The sequence below is a fragment of the Camelina sativa genome, chromosome 2, assembly GCF_000633955.1.
Source record: "Camelina sativa cultivar DH55 chromosome 2, Cs, whole genome shotgun sequence".
Taxonomy (NCBI): domain Eukaryota; kingdom Viridiplantae; phylum Streptophyta; class Magnoliopsida; order Brassicales; family Brassicaceae; genus Camelina; species Camelina sativa.
Window position 1 is genome coordinate 10,203,548 of NC_025686.1, and position 18,725 is coordinate 10,222,272.

General features: G+C 39.4%; 2 protein-coding genes and 2 long non-coding RNA genes across 4 annotated transcripts; 1 reads left to right on the top strand and 3 right to left on the bottom strand.

Annotated features, from left to right (window-relative positions):
- On the bottom strand, positions 3,227-3,953 carry LOC109126539 (uncharacterized mitochondrial protein AtMg00810-like). Its single transcript, XM_019230206.1, has 2 exons — positions 3,446-3,953; positions 3,227-3,369 (listed from the first exon to the last, which is right to left on the bottom strand). Exons 1-2 carry the CDS (start codon positions 3,951-3,953, stop codon positions 3,227-3,229), a joined length of 651 nt encoding a protein of 216 aa, XP_019085751.1.
- Positions 13,931-15,389, bottom strand: LOC104721589. Its single transcript, XR_757047.2, has 4 exons — positions 14,930-15,389; positions 14,754-14,829; positions 14,566-14,639; positions 13,931-14,209 (listed from the first exon to the last, which is right to left on the bottom strand). It is a non-coding gene; the product is annotated as an uncharacterized LOC104721589 (long non-coding RNA).
- LOC109126542 (uncharacterized mitochondrial protein AtMg00820-like) lies at positions 15,747-16,133 on the bottom strand. The gene has a single exon (XM_019230210.1). The coding sequence runs from the start codon at positions 16,131-16,133 to the stop codon at positions 15,747-15,749; it is 387 nt and encodes a 128-aa protein (XP_019085755.1).
- LOC104721594 lies at positions 16,370-17,067 on the top strand. The gene is made up of 3 exons (XR_002034228.1): positions 16,370-16,602; positions 16,702-16,833; positions 16,928-17,067. It is a non-coding gene; the product is annotated as an uncharacterized LOC104721594 (long non-coding RNA).

Consider the following 18,725-nt stretch of genomic DNA (forward strand, 5'->3'; position numbering starts at 1 on the left):
TATAATTTTGGTTATTTTGAGTATTTTCATTATTTTGATCTAAGAAAAAATAATATTTTTGAATTTTAAGTTGTAACTTTGAATAACTATGTTATATAAAAAATATATATAACTAATATTCTCTATATATGATTTTATTACGGGTATGTCGGGTACCCATTCGGTTTTCGGTTCGGTTCCGGGTTCGGTTCCGGTTCTTCGGGTTTAAGAGATTAGGACCCAATAGGGTATTTTACCGGTTTCGGGTTCGGATTCGGGTCCATATTTTCGGGTCGGTTCCGGTTTGGGTTTTCGGGTCTGGGTTTTTTGCCCAGGCCTAGTTCTCACGGCAGCTTACTTGATAAATAGAACACCGTCACGAGTTTTGAAGGGGAAAACTCCTTACAAACTGATTTATGGGACTCCTCCAACATACGACAATTTGCGAGTATTTGGATGTCTTGCGTTTGCTCACAAACAAAGGAGAGGAGGAGATAAGTTTGAAGAAAGAAGCAGGCGTTGCTTGTTTGTTGGTTATCCGTTTGGGAAAAAGGGTTGGAACATGTATGATTTAGAAGCCGACGAAGTCTTTGTATCACGGGATGTGGTTTTTGTTGAAAAGACTTTTCCGACGAGTTCAGGTGAATTCAGAGGTGATCGAGAGGCATTGTTGAACAACACTGCTGATTTTGGTGAGTTAGTAGATGTGGTCGAAGAAGAGACTGCAATTGCTAACCTGGAAACAAAACAAGAGGCTAGTAATGAGACACTAGAGACAAGTATTGATACTGCAATAGATAAAATGCTTGACTAGACTGACACTTTGTCTTGAGAAGCGGAGGAAGAGAATGATGCAGCAGATGACGTTGCAGAAACACCTCCGGTTGAACAACTCTGACGTGGCAAGCGTGAGAAAGCCCTGGCAGGTAGGCTGAAGGACTATGTATTGCAGGTTGTGTGTGATTCGGACAAAACTGCAGGAGAGTCAGTTGAAGGAATCGATTTCCCAATCTCAAAATACATCGACTGCAGCCAATTTTCTCCGAAGTATAGAGCATTTCTGGCATCAATTATTGCTGGCACAGAGCCTACTACCTTTCGTGATGCAGTGGCTTACAAAGAGTGTTGAGAGGCAATGCATAAGGAGATTGATGCTCTCAAAATGAATCAAACGTGGACAGTGACAACTCTTCCACCAGGAAAAAAGGCGATTGTCTGTAAGTGGATTTATAAACTCAAGTATAGAGCTGATGGAATGTTAGAGAGACACAAAGCACATTTAGTAGTCTTGGGGAACAATCAAAAATAAGGAGTGGATTATGATGAGACTTTTTCACCGGTTAGGAAGATGACAACGGTTCGGACATTTCTTGGAGTTGCTGCAGCAAAACAGTGGGAGTTGCATCAGATGGATGTAAACAACGCTTTCTTACATGGGGATTTGGAGGAGGAAGTGTATATGCAACTTCCACCTGGTTTTCGTCACAATGAAGATAGAAACTCAGTTTGTTTATTGAAGAAGTCTCTCTATGGCTTCAAGATGTTGGTTCGCTAAGTTAAAGGGAGCACTTACAAAGTATGGCTTCACGGAGTCACACGCCGATTACTCCATGTTTCACTTGCGACGTGGTACATCTGAAATCTACATCCTGGTGTACATAGATGACATTATCATTGGCGGTAATGATACAACAGGCATATCACAGTTTAAGCAGTATCTAGGCGAGTGCTTTCATATCACAGACCTGGGATCGCTAAAATACTTCTTAGGCATCAAGGTGGCAAGAAATAGTGATGGTATATTTCTTTGTCAAAGAAAGTATACACTGGATATCATTAGTGAAGTGGGATATCTAGGATCACAACCTGCTGCGTTTCCTATTGAACAACAACACAAGCTTGCTCTCTCTGATGGTCCATTGTTAGATGAACCAGAATGTTATCGACGGTTTTTATCCCAATGGTGAAAGACTATCATCTTCAAAGTCTTTGAAATACATTGATGAGATTGTGAGAAACAAATATAATGATAAAGATGAGTCACTTGCGAGACCCATGACCAATAGAAGAATGACGATATACGTTTACTACCAATTTGTTCAAGTGAAGATTTGACGAACCATTTACCAAGGCATTTCCAACCACTACTTTCAAGAAGCTACTTCATCATATTGGATTGGTCATCTCGAAGATCTCTCAAGAGGGGAAGTAAAAGCGCGCTGCACTCTTTTTCCCTTAACCATGGGTTTTCCTGGTAAGGTTTTTAACGAGGCAGCATCTCACATGCGCATTTGAAACTACATTTTTATAATGGTCATCCAAGGGGGAGTGTTATGAATGATTATATTATTATATGGATGTCCATTATCGACCCATTAGTATAAACCCTAAAACCTTATATTGTATCCCTATATATATGTTGTATCCTCTTTAATAGAGTAATAATACAAGAAAACAATTCCCTAAACCTCTTGTTTTAACAACAGTATACTATTTTCCCTTTTCCTATGAAGATTCTATTTACTTATTCTATTAATTGTTCGTTCTTTCAAATTTTCCATTTTCTTTTAATAAATATTTTACATTTTCTCGATAGTTAAACCAAAATTGAGATTTGGTCTAAACAAATTTTATATTAAATATAATATATATTTTAGGTGCAATATGACTATTGAGAAGATTATAGCAATCATAGATTTGTATTTTGTTAATGGTGAATATGGTAATTAATGTCAATAAACATATTGAAAATTTAAAATTTGTTGAAAGAGGAATGGTTCCTACAGAGTGGTCAAAGAATTAGGCATTGACCTTCAGAAAATGTAGCATGTTCTTCTTGTTCTCAGGGTTGAGCATTCTCTGTGTGTTGAGGTCTGGTCTTGATCTCCTCAAAACCACTCCAAACTATGAATTTTGACTTGGTCAGAATCGGGATCCTTCAACACTCATCAGGTGGCTTTAATGTTTTAGTAAATATATCTGCAAGAGCAGTGAAGATGATCTATTTTCTATTGAATCTCTCCTTAATGAATCATGATAAAGAGAAGTTCATGTTGTAAACGTTTATAGAAGTGATGATTTTATTAACAACAAGAGTGTAGAATATATATACATGAGTACCTTGTTAGGGTATCCTATACAGAGTTATTGATTATAATCTACTATACATATATGGAACCTTAATAGACGTAATTAGTGATATCATATCTCCATAATCAGTGATATCATATCTCCGTAATATGGCCCCTCAAGATGAAGGGACCTTGGTCACGCCAATCTTGGTAGAGAAGTTGGTAAAGGCAGCCCGAGACACTGGTTTGGTAAATGCATCAGCCAATTGATCTTTGGTGGAGACATGAACAACGGAGTTGCCTGGACTGAATTTGATTCCTGATGAAATGATAGTCCAAGGCCACATGTTTCATGCGTGAATGAAAAATGGGATTGGCACACAAGTATGTTGCACCAATATTATCACAATATATGACCGGAGGTGTAGTGAACGAGACCCCTAGTTCCTTAAGTAGAGAGCATATCCAGTTCAGTTCAGTAGAAGTCGTAGCCACTGACTGATATTCCGCTTCGGTTGATGATTTGGCAATGCTCCGCTGTTTCTTTGAGGACCATGAGATGGGATGTTGACCGAGATACACAATGTAACCATTGGTGGAGACATAGTCGTTCGAGTCCCCTGCCCAATCGGTGTCCGTATACGCATGCAAACTCCGATTTATACCACGTTTGAGTAATATCCCATGATCTAAAGTACCCGCTAAGTATCGTAAGACACGCTTCATCGCCGTCCAGTGATCCGTTGATGGTTGATGCATAAATTGAGATAAGCGATTTACCGCATACGATATATCAGGCCTAGTGAATGCTAGATATTGAAGACTACCCACAATTCTTCGATATTTAGCCGGATCAGCAAGTTGTGTACCAGACCGTAGAGTAAGTTTTGGAGATGTAGCCATGGGCGTAGCAACTGGTTTCTCACCTAGCATGTGTGTTTTGCCTTATAAGTCAAGAACATACTTACGTTGATTGAGGTGAAGACCAAGTGAGCACCGTTTAGCTTCAACTCCAAGAATATAATGGAGTTCTTCATGATCCTTGACAAAGAATCGTGTAGCAAGACCTTCAAGTGTGTGGTTTAACAGACCGTTGTCATTCCCCGTGACAATGATTTCATCAACGTAAACAAGCATATACACAACATACCGACCATGACGTAGAATAAACAGAGATGTGTCCGAAACAGAGTTGATAAAACCAACTTGAAGAAGATAAGTTCTCAATTCAACATACCAGGCACGGGGAGCTTGTTTAAGGCCATAGACAGCCTTCCGTAAGCGACATACATAATCCGGGTGATCAGCATCAACAAAACCCGGGGGTTGTTGCATATAGACTTCCTCTGTCAAAGGTCCTTGCAGAAACGCATTGTTTACATCTAATTGACGAATTGGCCAGGACATATCAACAGCAACACCAAGAACAATCCGAATGGTTGTCGATTTAATGACAGGACTAAAGGTTTTCGCATAATCCAAACCTGGTCGTTGATTGTAACCTTTTGCAACGAGACGTGCTTTATAGCGATTGATGGAGCCATCAGGATTATACTTGGTTGTGAATATCCAGCGACAGCCGATAATCGTTGTTGTGGGGGATGGTGGTTGAACTAGATCCCATGTGTGGTTGTGCAATTGAGCATTGATCTCTGACGACATTGCAGAACGGAAGCGGTCATCGTTTAGAGCTTGTTTGGTAGTCCGTGGTTCAGTTGTAGGTAAGGCTTGAATGGCTAGGGAGTATTTAGTGTTTGGTTTGGAGATGCCAGATTTAGCACGGGTTGACATAGAATGAGTATTTCCAAGAGGCAGTGGAACAATGGCCGGCGGAGGAGGATTCTCCGACAAAGAAGACGAAGAAGAGGATCGAGTTATCGGACTGCTAGTGGATGGAGATGGTAAATGGGCTGGACTGTTTAGATTTGGTTTGTGGGCCGAATTTGTGTTTGTGGGATTTGTCGAAGAGTGTGGTGAGGGAGAGGAAGTTGTCGATGATGTGGTTGTGGATATGGATTGTTGCTGGGCCGTGGGTCACGGCCCATTTTCATGTGGAGCAGTGGGCTCAGAGGAGAGAGAAACAGAAGGAGATTGAGAGGAAGAAGACGATACCTGCGAGGAAGACGGCGGAGGTGGATATGGCGGATGAAGATATATGCTGGCGGATTGACGAGGCAAAACTAAACCCGATTGAGGAATTGTAGAGTGAAGCGGCCACTGTTGGTGAAGAGGAAGAGTATCAGTGTTAATGGAGGTTGGTCGAGAAGAAACCCTTGTGAAGGGAAATGTCGTCTCATCAAAATGGACATGTCTGGAGACATATAGGCGATCCGTGGGAACGTGATAGCAAAGGTATGCACTTTGTGTTGGTGAATAGCCGAAAGAACACACAGCGAAGAGACCGATCATCGAGTTTGTGAGAATTATAGGGACATAGCCACATATAGCAAGAACAACCGAATAAGTGGATTTTGTCGTAGTTGGGAGATAGCCGAAACAGCTTCTGGTAGGGAGATTGAAGAGAGAGCACCGGTGTTGGGAGCCGATTAATCAAATACACAGCAACATCAAACGCAAATGGCCAATAAATCTTGGGAACAGAGGCAGTGGAGAGCAGAGTGAGACCCATGTCAATGATATGTCTGTGTTTCCGTTCGGAGATCCCATTATGCTCCGGCGTGTGAGGTGGAGATGTTAAGTGAGAAATACCATGTGTTGAGAGGAACCCCCTGAGTGCTATGAACTCGCCACCATTGTCACTGTAGAAGGTACCAATCTTCTCTCGGAAAAAGTTTTCAACTAAAGCTTTGAAGGTGATGAATGTTTCTTTAACGTGAGATTTATGTTTCAGGGGATAAAGCCAGGTATATCTGGTGTAATGGTCAATAATAAGAAGATAATATTTGAAATTATCATGAGAAAGAATGGGACATGTCCAAACATCGGAGAACAAAACCTCTAGTGGTCGAGACGATGTAATAGTGGATTGAGAAAAAGGGAGCTTTTGGCTTTTATTAATCAAACAATCATTTCAAGGGGAGATTGTCTGAGAAGAAAAGGGAAGAGAAAAAGTAGAAACAACATGATTTAAAACAGAGGAGGACGGGTGTCCAAGACGAGAGTGCCACAATGAGAGAGGAGCCCTGGAGCTGGAAGAAGCAAGCATAGCTGTCGGAGCTGACAGGGGCCACTCATACAATTCACGGTTAGTTTTGCCTTGAAGTAACGGAATCCGCGTGCTCAGATCCTTCACCTGAAAAGCCGCAGGAAAGAATTCCAGAGACACTCGATTAGCATTACAGAGACAGTATACCGAAATCAAGTTTTTATGTATATTAGGCACATATAACACTTTGCTTAAGGTTAAAGAACCAGTGGATGTAGGAAGAGAAGTGGAACCAGTGCGCATTATTGGGATGGTGGAGCCATCCGCGATGGTCACCTCATTGCCACCATGATATGGCTGATGAAGAGCCAAATTCTGAAGATCGGATGTGATGTGGTGTGTGGCACCGCTATCCATCACCTACGGATCAGCAGAGTACGGAGAACCGACAGTCAAGTTGGCACGAGGATTCCAAGGAGTAAATGGACTCATTTGAGATGAACCCGCCATAGAAAAGCGCCCTTGTAGCTGAGGACAACGTTTACCCGAATGACCTTGCATGTTGCAGAGCTGACAGCGCCCAAGGTATTGACGAGGATTTCTGTTATCAGACCTGAATGAAGATTGCTGCCACGACTGAGTGGAATTGTTGTTGTGATGCTTCTGTTTTTGACCGGATTGACCACCACGGTATGAGTTGTTGTGACGCTGTGTCACCATGTTGGCAGCAACAAGAAGCTGAGAGACTACAGCTTTGGAGAGAAGTTTGGCTTCTTGGTTGAGCAACCGCTCATGAACATAAGCAATGGAAGGCGAGATGTACCGACCCTCGATCTGATCAACAATGGACTTGTAGTCATCAGGTAAACCTTCAAGGATGAGCTCAATTTGTTCTTCATGTGGGATCGGGTTCCCTAAGCTGGCAAGCGTATCAAGTCTAGCGGTGATGCCATGGAGGTACTCCTCAACGGTGAGAGTGCCTTTGATGCGGGATTTCAATTGATCACGTAACTGTAGAACATGGGTTCAACTGGGTTTGGCGTAAGTCTCAGCAAGAGTACTCCAAATTTCAGCAGCAGTGGTAGTACGAGAGAGCAAAGACTGCACAGAGAGTGAAATGGAGCCAAGGAGGGAACTGTAGATCAGTTGATCTTGACGTTGGTAGATTGCGTGAGCCGGATTTGGCGTCACACCGGTGTCAGTAGTGAGGGTTGGAGACAAAACTTCAACAGATCCATCAAGGTGACCAACGAGACCGTATCCCGCAAGGAGAGCACGGACTTAGAGCTTCCACATGAGATAGTTGGTGGAGGTAAGCTTGGTGATATTAGTCATGTTGATGTTGAGTAGGGGTTTGTTGTCAATGGTAACAACATCAGTAACAACCGCAGATGAGGAGGTATCACACGAAGACATGATCACAATCGTGAAAGGACAAAAAACAAAGAGAGAATTTTTTTTTTTTTTTAAGAGAGATCGTATGGCTCTTGATACCATGCAAACGTTTATAGAAGTGATGATTTTATTAACAACAAGAGTGTAGAATATATATACACGAGTACCTTGTTAGGGTATCCTATACAGAGTTATTGAGTATAATCTACTATACATATATGGAACCTTAATATACGTAATTAGTGATATCATATCTCCGTAATCAGTGATATCATATCTCCGTAATACAGGTAGCATGCTAATCCATCTCAGTCATTGGAATTGTAATTTTTTATAACTTCAGTCCAGATAGCTAAAATGACCAAAAAGTTGTTAACTAATTCATCTCATTAAGAGTTAAGACGCCAAACCACTATGGTAGAACACACCCCATCAAATGTTTCAAGACTGAGACACAAATCAATTGTATAACCAGCCATGTAAATCCTAATAAAAATGGTTTCTGTCAATACATATGAACCTGTGTATCATATCAAATAAAAGAAAAACTCAAAAACTGAAAAGAAGAAAATGACAGAAGCAAACTAAGAAACATAAATAATTAAGAAGAACGTTGAGGGAGCGGGTTTAGCCAGCGTGGGAGCACGTACGCTGAAAAGTAGAGATTGTGAACACCACCGAGAATGCCATTGACATAAATTGAGTAGATAGAGTCCATATACTCCTTGCAACCGTTAAATCTCATGATGCAACCATCCATAGCATTTTTCACCTTCTCCTCCGGTGATGACTCCTTGTAAAGCCTAAACTTGTGTGTCCTCAAGTTTAACAACACCAGAGCGTTCTCGTTTCTACTCCACAGATATATGATCTCATAGTTCAAAGGATGCATCACCACGGGAAAATAATCAGCACCGAACTCGAAATTGGTGTTGACTTTCCACGAGAGTTGCCATGCGTTAGGATGATCATCCGTAGAGATCAGCCTCCAAACCTTGATTGTAGGGACTCCATTATCCGAGAAACGTTGCAATACACCACAAATCCTACAGACGTTGTGATTGTTCTCTTGAAATGCCGAGTTTGTGGATATAATTCATAGAGATCAGGAAAAGGTATAGTATGACACACATCACTTCCATTATAGAAATCATATGATACAACATAACTCGCGTCGATGTCGCTACCAATAGAGGAAATCCAATGAAGAATCCCGTTCAAAGAAACCGAATACTTTAGTCTAGTCCACAGCATGGAACGAAGACAATGCACATTTTCAGTTTTCCACTCTCCTGTTTCGGAAGAATATATCAAAAAACTTAGATTAGCAGATATCACAAATGAGACCAATATCCACACTACCTTGTAACCCACGACAATACCCTTTTCCATCTTTGTTACCAGTCCAGTGTCGCTGAAATATATGTTCTCCTGTAACCTCACGACATCAAAAACCGTGAGATGTGGAGAAAAAGGGATTTGAACCCACTGTTGCAACAAGGGGTTTCCTACATGATACATTGGTGCACCTTCGATGGTTTCGGTATAAAGCAATACAATTCCATCCGTGCAGCTCAAGATACAAGTTTTCCTCATTGGTGTGTCGGATTTGTGATGCATGTTCAGCATGTAAGAACCTAGGGAATCCGTAAGTCCCCATCTCTTGCATCCATGGTGTCCTACAATCTCTAACGCCAGTGTTTGGTTCCTTTTGTTCATGATTGACCATGACACGGAAGAGGACGATGACGTGTTGAGTGACTCGTAGAACTCTCGGAAAAACTAATGTTGAGTGACTCGTAGAACTCTCGGAAAAACTTTCTCTAAAACTAATGTTGAGTGACTCGTATAAATATATTGTATCTAAAACTAATGTTGTATACGAGTCACTCAATATCTCTAAAACTAATGTTGAGTGACTCGGAAAAACTTTCTCTAAAACTAATGGTTTTAGTTTCTTCTTCTCCTTCTTATGTTTTATGTTTTAGAGAACAAAAACGATTCAATTCATTTTTGGATTGTTATGCAACTTTTATTTATTTATCTAGATTTTATGCTACTTTTGATACTTATACGAAATGCTTGAACTTGTCATAAGAATCTGAATATGTGTTCTAAGCTATTCTTTTGTGTAGTTAATAGTTTGTGTAGAGAATTAGAGAGATGCTTTATATATTGATATTGTTCAGGAAATTAGAGAGCAGATGGTTTTGTTGGACCCATGGTGATTCCAAATATTGTACTAGAATATGCTTAATTCAATAGAGTTTTGTTAATATAATTGAACTTTTTTTTTGTTTTGCTTCCTGAAATTTTTTATTATTTTGATTCATTTGTTGTTCTCTTAGAATTTTTTGTCCCCTTGCCATCGAGATATGTTACTAGCTGCATGCGTAGATTTCATAGAAACAAATTCTGAAGTGTTTGATTTCGATTATTGGTGTTGGTATGAGCCATGTGTTCAATTTATGAAGCATTGTTGAAAAATTAGAAAGAGATACATAAATATTAGGAAGACCTTCTTAAATGGATTTTATGAAGTATTTTTGTGGTTTATTTTTAAATAACCAGTATTATGTTTGTGATATCGTTGAAATATTTCTTTACAAGATAGTAGTATCTTGTGTCTTAGTGTTGGCTGGAAAAGTGTGTGCTATCTTGGTTGATGATGAACAACATGTTCCACGACAGAGCATCAAACTCACAGATTACTCCTGAAACAACCCGACATGTTTTTTTATATATATAATAATAAATATAATATTTAATTAAGCATCCCATACTACTTAATTAAACAATCCCAAACCACAACTCCTCATTAAACCAATAACAACCAGTATGCACAACGGAAACATACCAACAATACAAAACCAACATAACATCAATACAATAACATTCTTAACCATTCTATCCAACAACCTAGCATAACTCTATCCAATGTTCCAATAATATATCCATACATAACCAACAAAACACAAACGAGACTCTAGATCATCCTCATCCTCATCGCCATGATTCCACGTCACAAACCTGCACACCACAAACAACAATTGAGATGGGTAAGTATTATCACAAATACTTAGTGAGGCAATCCTCCCATCTATTGGGCTATACACAAGAGCAACTGAGATTCAAATGTTTAACAAACCACAAACAAACACAACAAACCATGAAACCATGCAACAGACAAGTTGGTGTCGACCGACACCAGAGTGGTGTCGATCGGCACTGACCCCAACATAGTGTCGACCGACACCCACCTGGTGTCAATCGACACCGACACCGTAGACACGTTCTGCTCAATGCCGATCATCGAATCTCTGTTTCCAATCATCTCCAATCCGTCCCAAACTCACCCAAAAGCGTTAGGAACCTATGAGAACCATAACACAACCACCACAAGCAACAACAACACCACAAACAACATAGATCAAGGAAAACATAAGAGATCTCAGGCTTAGATCAGTCATGGTCCTGCACTCACCTCTTTTGCAGAAAGTTTTGTCCCAACAACGCCGAATCCAGCACCCAAGAAGGCTTCCCCTTCGTTCCTAGCACCAGATCTCCACTCCACAAGAACAGATCTAACCAATCCAGCTTAGAATCTCCAAAATCTCCCAAGAACACTCTCTCTTCTCTCTTTTATCTTTAGAACGGCCAAAGCAACCTCTTTCCACGACTTAGGTCGAGTTTTCTCTTATATACACATTGGTTAGGAACTTCAATTGAACCAAACTAAACCAGGACGACAAATTAAAACAACCCAGTCAAACCAAAATTGATGGTGTCGATCGACACTCCTCTTGGTGTCGATCGACACCCACTCCCCAAATCTCCAATTTGGTTCGCGGATGTTACAATTCTCCCCCACCAACAAGGATTTGTCCTTGAATCCCACAGCACCGTCCATCCGCCAAGGACCTCCGTGCAACCGTCACCACGGCCCGCACATCCTCTGATCGGACTAAACACCGTCCACCAAGATTCTTTGTACCACTGTCGCAACAGCCCGCACATCTCCGTGACCCAACGGTCCACATAACCCTGACCCCACTGGTAAGCACAACCCAAAACACGAGATCAAACCCGACCTCTGAGGTCTCATCCAGTCACTATGCTCATACCCACGTTCTAGACATTATTTGCTCCCTCACTCATACATTCTCAGGTCACAACCTTTAAACTGCACCGCCTGCACTCTCAGACCGTCATCCTCGAGCCATACAGTCTCACTCTAGGATTGTCACCCTCGAGATCTCGGTACCAGGGGAACTACTCATCCCCTCCTGGGAACTAATCATCCCCTAGGAGAACTAATCATCTCCTCTGCCGCTCTCAGCGTCGCAACCCATCAAGCCCGCGGTGCACCAGGGGAACTAATCATCCCCTTAAGAGAACTAATCATCTCCCCAAGAGAACTAATCATCTCCTCCGTAGAACTAATCATCTCCCCAGGAGAACTAATCATCTTCTCATGAGCAAACAAGTCCTAACGTCTATAAGCATCTTCCGACCGGAACTATCTCCCGTGGTTCATGTAAAACATTGCAATGTCTTACCAACCACAATATTCCCTCACCGGAATATCACCACCACCATGACCACTCTTCAGGCCAACTCTAAAACATCTCAACCATTCGGGTGTCCTCACACGACCTTTCCAAAAATAGGTAAGTTCTAACTATTCATAGAACTTCCTGTTTGCAACCGCACTTTCCGTAAATAGGCAAGCTTTAACTATTCATAAAACTTCCCATTTTAGGACCCGCATATTCTCTTAGCACCAAGACATCACCAATCAAAAATCCATGAGAACTGATCATCTCATCTGTGACCACTCTTCAAGTCAACCTCTTAACATTCCCGCCACTCCAGGCATTTCAGATCCCCTTTCCAAAAACAGACAAGTCCTAACTATTCCTTAAACTTTCTATTTTTGGAAACTTTCCTTTTCTAGAACTTTCTATTTTCCTTTTGCAACGACACTTTCCATAAATAGCAAAGCTCTAACTCCCTAAACACTTTCCATATTTAGAAACTTTCTATTTATGGAACCTTTCCTTTCCAGAATCACATAATCCCTTAACCCATTCCACATCAAGATTTCATAAGAACTAATCATCTTATTAAATCTTCTCCAACAACATTGTCAGTAAATCCGCAATACGGTCATCTCGGTCTGAGCAAAACCTGTTAGCACACTCACAGCACCCGCTGGACCTCCAGCAAAACCAGTTAGCACATCGGCCACACAAGCCCCTCCAAGGCTCACAACCGCTAAAAATGGACAAATTCTAACTCCCATAAAACTTTCCATTTTTAGAACTTTCCTCTTTTGGAAACTCCCACTTATAGAAACTTCTATTTCAGGAAACTTCCCTCAACACCACCGCTTCACGGAAATTTTGTACCCCGAACACCACCTTATCTTGTTAAACAGTGGCACTCCAGCCACCCTGGACGAAGTAAGTGTCCAACTTAACTTCCCAGAAATCCCTTTCCAACACATCCACTTTAACAAATCACCACCAACAGTATTTCCCGATACCGGCGTGATCCACCACTTTCCAACAAGAACACTCTCTCTTCTCTCTTTTCTCTTTAGAATGGCCAAAGCAACCTCTTTCCACGACTTAGGTCGAGTTTTCTCTTATATACATTGGTTAGAAACTTCAATTGAACCAAACCAAACCAGAACAAAGAATTAAAACAACCTAGTCGAACCAAAATTGATGGTGTCGATCGACACTCATCTTGGTGTCGATCGACACTTACTCCCCAAATCCCCAATTTGGTTCGCGGATGTTACAACTCCAATATGATTAAATTTATGCATTGAGTTGTTTTCTAAACCATTATAAGACTTATGCACGAACACTTAAAAGATGTAAATCTTTCAACTCTTATTTTTATGAACACCATCCTGAATTTCAAGGACTCATTCCTGAATATTATTGAATCCTTCCTAAATTTAAGTAAATGTGTTTCTAAATCTTTTTTTTTTGGTGTGTTTTGCTTTAGTGTGTCAAATTTTATGCATTGAATTGTTTTCAACCATTGTTAGATTTACATGAACACTTTAAAAATGTAAATCTTTCAACTATTATTTTTTATGAATACCATCATGAAATCAAAGATTCATTCCTGAATATATCTGAATCCTTATTAAATTAAAAGAAATGTGTTTCTAAATCTCTTTTATGTGTGTTTTGCTTCAATGTATCAAATATTAGAATATTACTCCATTAGTGAAGAGAAATTGTTTCATTTTTGTGCACATCCTATTGTTAAGAAACTCAAACTTTTTAATGAAAGTCATCATAAAATTCAAGAAATCCTTCCTAAATTTCGTAGAATCCTTCCTTAATTCATAGATTACTTCGTGAAGTTCAATAATAATTAAAGCAAAGTGCTAATAAAAACATGCGACACTGTTAGAAGCATCATACAAGTACCAAAAGAATCTATAAATGTTTCACAAGCATCATACATGTTTAAACAAAAGTTAAAGTAAAGCTGGATAAAGGAACATAGACTTATGAAATGTTGACACACTCCTTCAAGATATCCAAACCATACTTGCATCTTCTGTCTTCAACAGATATATCACGTAGCTTGGAGATGAACTAGGTGGTGATGAATTATCTTGGCTAGCCACCTTAAAGCAGTAACTCTCAAGGTTCAATAGTAATAAATTAAACAAAACAATCCATAACTTAGTGTCGTTAGGAGTGAGTATAGCAATAGATTTCTGAATCACACATACAATAAACAAATCCATATATCTTTAAGCAGGAGAATTCAAATCAATGTTTATACACACACATCCTCAATTCCTAATTCTGATCTAGAACACCGCTAATCAAAGCCACACCCGTTCAAACAATTGCAAACAAATCATGTAAATTTGGAAATTCTCAAAGCTACCTCAGCAAAATCAATGTTTTGATTTAGTTTTTGTATATGTGTGTGTGATTTAACTGTTTATAAGAGACTGTTCATAAATTTAGGTACCTCTTCAGCAACTAAGTACAGTGGTTCAGGGTGAAGTTCTCTCTTTAATACATGACTGATCACAGCTTGGGATCCTGCATTTATCAATAAGTTTGGTCAATTAGGACTGGTTTGATTGGACCAGGTTGACCGGTATTTTCATGCAAAATCAGAACCGATTGACAAAAGAATTGTGGGATTGAATTAACCATAATCAGCAGCTGTAACTGGACTTTTATCAGATTTTGACCGTACGTCAGATTGCAACAGAGACTTCTGCACTTCCTGGTCAACCCACAATTCCAAAAGAAAAAGAAAAATCTGTCTTTAAGAAAGCTTTCTTTATAAGTTAGTATCTAATAGATAGACATATGTGATTACTAACCGCAGCAAGAGAGACGGCTTTCTTAGCCGCAGCAAGAGAGACGGCTCCTTCTCATAAGTCATCGAAACAAGAAAAAAAGTAAACAAAAGAAGAAGAAGATGACTTTATTAATCGGGTCATGTGTTCATATATTATTCCCTATATATAACCGAGTTTGGTGGAAGTTTCAACACATATTCGTAAGAAGATGCACTTGTTATATATTAATCAAGACCTATGATTTCTATAATCAACCAATATAAATCAGTAGGCATATGTAATGTAGCTGTAACAACTGTTGATACGTGTAGAAAATATCATAACCGAATATATTCATTTGGAATCGAAATAACGAATATAGCAACATCTCAATACGAAATACGAATCATATAAACTCAACATCTCAATACTAAAAATAGGAAGCTAAGAGAAAAAACGAGTGGCTCTAAGTGTCTAACAAAAAAATTAACAGTTCTACTATATTTCTGTTTTACTTTTAGAAGTTTGCTTTAAGTTGTTGCAACTTACAACTTCCAAGTTCTTTAAGAACTCACACTAAATAGAAACGTAAAACCAACTTTTTTTTGGTTAATTAAAAACAAACTAGACCACACAGATATATAAACTCCATCAAGAGTACACAAATCATCAAACACAACACAGCTTGCAATCATAATCTCAACCTTTTCACTTCTTCTTGGATATCTTGATACACATCTTGTATCCAGACCCAGTCGGGTTTATCAGGATCCACAAAACCAGCTGGTTGCTTCATGTAAACCGTTTCTATAAGATCCCCATGAAGAAAGGCGTTTTGGACATCCATCTGCTTAATGTCCTACTGCATCTTAGTTGCCAAATCAAGAACAGCTCGAACCATAGCTGTTTTGACAACAGGACTATAAGTCTCCAGGTAATCAATCCCTTCTTGATTATATCCCTGTGCTACTAGTCTAGCTATAAGCTTTTGTAGTGAACCATCAGCATTAAGCTTAGGTCTAAACACCCATTTGCTACCTAACACATTCATGTCAGGCGTAGGAGGAGTTAAAGACCAGGTGTTGGCAGCTTTGCAGTTCGTTATTTCTTCTCCCATTGCACTAGTCCAGCCTGGATGTTTCAGTGCTTCTGCGACAGTCTTGGGTTCCGGGTAAGCAACTTTGTGAGATAGCAGAGCAAATCGTGGATTTGGTTTACGAATCCCATCCTTTAACCGAGTTACCATTTTATGACTAGGTTGAACTTCAGGAGTAGGATTTGCTTGAGTTATGTCTATGAACCTGAAGAACTCGAGACTGAGGCTGTGACAGATTTCTGATCCGACAATGTTGGAGATGCAACTGGTGAAGCATGTGACGATGTTAGAGAGGTATTGTCACTTTGAACAGTTATAGGCGATCTAGGAGTTTGAACTGAAGTTTGAATAGGCGTATTAACACTGGATTCAATTACAGGTGTAACCGAAGGTGTTGGAGCCACTGAGACGTCAGAGTTTGGAGACAGCGTAGGAGGCACTGTCGAAGTTACTGGAACATTGCAAGGTGAAGATTGCTCAGGAGTATCCATCCCGATGGGAGAAGAAGGAAAGCTGGTGCCTATAGAAGCAGGATCACAGCCTGTCGTACACCCATGACTTTCCTCCTCTCTCTCGGTAGACACTCCTAAAGGCTGACTTCTTTGAGAACTTGTTGTTGGTAAGGGTGGAAAATCTTGAGATGTGAACAAAGGTCTGATAGTAGATTCATTAGTGCTCTTACTAATTGATCCCTCTATCTGATCTGATCTTGGTTCAGGGAAACTTTTATACCAAGCAGCCATTAGAGGCGTACACTGACGTTGATTACCAGACGAGAGAGTTGAGAAAGGAAATGCTTCCTCATCAAAGATAACATGACGACTGATTTAGACACGTCTAGTTGATGGAAGTAAGCATCTGTAACCTTTATACTTTTCATTATATCCAAGAAACACGCACTTCAATGACCATGGATCAAACTTTGTTGTTGCATAATCACGAAGTGTCGGATAACAGGCACAACAGAAGACCCTGAGTGCAGTAAAGTTTGGAGCCTGACCTGTCAGAACTTCATAAGGACTACGGTTGTTATCCAGAGCTGTAGTAGGTAGAAGATTATCAGAAAATTTGCAGTGAAGAATGCTTCTACCCAATATCTCTGAGGTACGGTTCTTTGAAACATCATTGATAGTCTAAGTTCCACAATATGTATGTGCTTTCTCTCAGCTAATCCATTTTGCTGTGGTGTATATGGACAGAAGATAAGTTGTTGGATACCATGCTTCTTGAGGTGATTTACAAACTGATTACTTGTGAATTCTCCACCACCATCACACTTAAAGGTACCAATTTTATGTTTATATTGATTTTCCACTAGAGCTTGAAAACTGTAGAAGGTTTGAAGGAAATCTGACTTGAGCTTGAGAGGATAAAACCAACAGAACCTTGAGTAATTGTCAATAAAGATCACATAGTATTTGAAACCTTGAACTGACATTATTGGTGAAGGACCCATAGATCTGTATATGTGTTATGTGTGTGTGTATATGTGTTTTGTTTTTGTAAATTGATTTTGATTTTGTTAAAATCAATATCTTGTAAACACACATATCTTTTAAATTTTCAAAATCATGTAAATTCTCAAAACAAATCACAAAATCAAAATTCTCAAATCAATGTTTCTCATCTCAAATCCGATAAATCGTTATCAATAGTCTCGTCCTCATCTTCAAACTTAAAAGCACCGTCACAATTATCTCCCGATAATTCATCACCCACGCAAAACACTGAACCTTCCTCACCCATCACGAATCCACAAAAAAAGAACCCTAATCCACACAAACACACACACAGAGAGCTGGCAATGAAACGAATTCAGAAATTTAACAGATCGAAGGTGAAGAAAAGAGAAGCTTTTCTCACCCGACGTCATTTCGGTATGTGTGATTAATGAGTACATCACCACAGAGATTCAGAAAGTAAATGGCGTAAGCAGCCATTGAGATCTTAGATCCATGGAGATTGTATAAATAGGGACTCTGACGACAAGGAACGGTGGAGAAGGTGATCTTCGGCGATGACAAGAGAGATGAAGATATATTCTCTATTTTTCATAAAATTAAAATTATTTATTTATATTAATTTGTGCTAAACTTAGATCAGTGTTATTGAAGGTATTCTTCATTAGTTTTTCCATCTAATATATCTCACTTTCTTAGGGGTGTGGCCTGGACCAAAAACATTAAAAGGTGGACCAAAACATGGCCTGGGCCAAAGTCATAAAAACGTGGACCAAAACTTGTGTCATGAACATTAAAACTTAAATCGTGGACCAATACCATAATAGCGTGTAACCAACGGAACGTCATGGACTTGAAAATTGAGATTTGCCTATATTTGATCGTGTACATATATAAATGTCATAGACATACTATATATATATATATATATATATATATATATATATTAAGAAGGTATAAAGATAAAATAAAAATTAAGAAGGGTTTTTGTTTAGGGATTTTACGATGAATATAAACAGAAAAATATGGAATAAGCAATTGATATATCAATCTACAAAATGTTGGGCTACAGGAAATCTCAGGTTATCATGGATTGATTTATGCTAGGAAATTAGATGAGGAAATCTCTATGATTTACTGTACATGAACTACAAAACACTCGATTTTCTTGTGGTAAATCGACTACTTGTGCCTAGCAACTTAGTTACTCAACAATATATCGCATGAAACTTTGAAATTATACAACCTTGATTAATAGGTTCGATTATGGTTCGTTAAGTTT

Coding starts and splice junctions, on each gene's coding strand:
- LOC109126539 (XM_019230206.1), bottom strand. CDS start 3,953: ATGGCTACATCTCCAAAACTTACTCTACGGTCTGGTACACAACTTGCT. Junction 3,370..3,445: donor CATATATTGTGATAATATTG/GTGCAACATACT, acceptor TCATTTCATCAG/GAATCAAATTCAGTCCAGGC.
- LOC109126542 (XM_019230210.1), bottom strand. CDS start 16,133: ATGGTAACTCGGTTAAAGGATGGGATTCGTAAACCAAATCCACGATTT.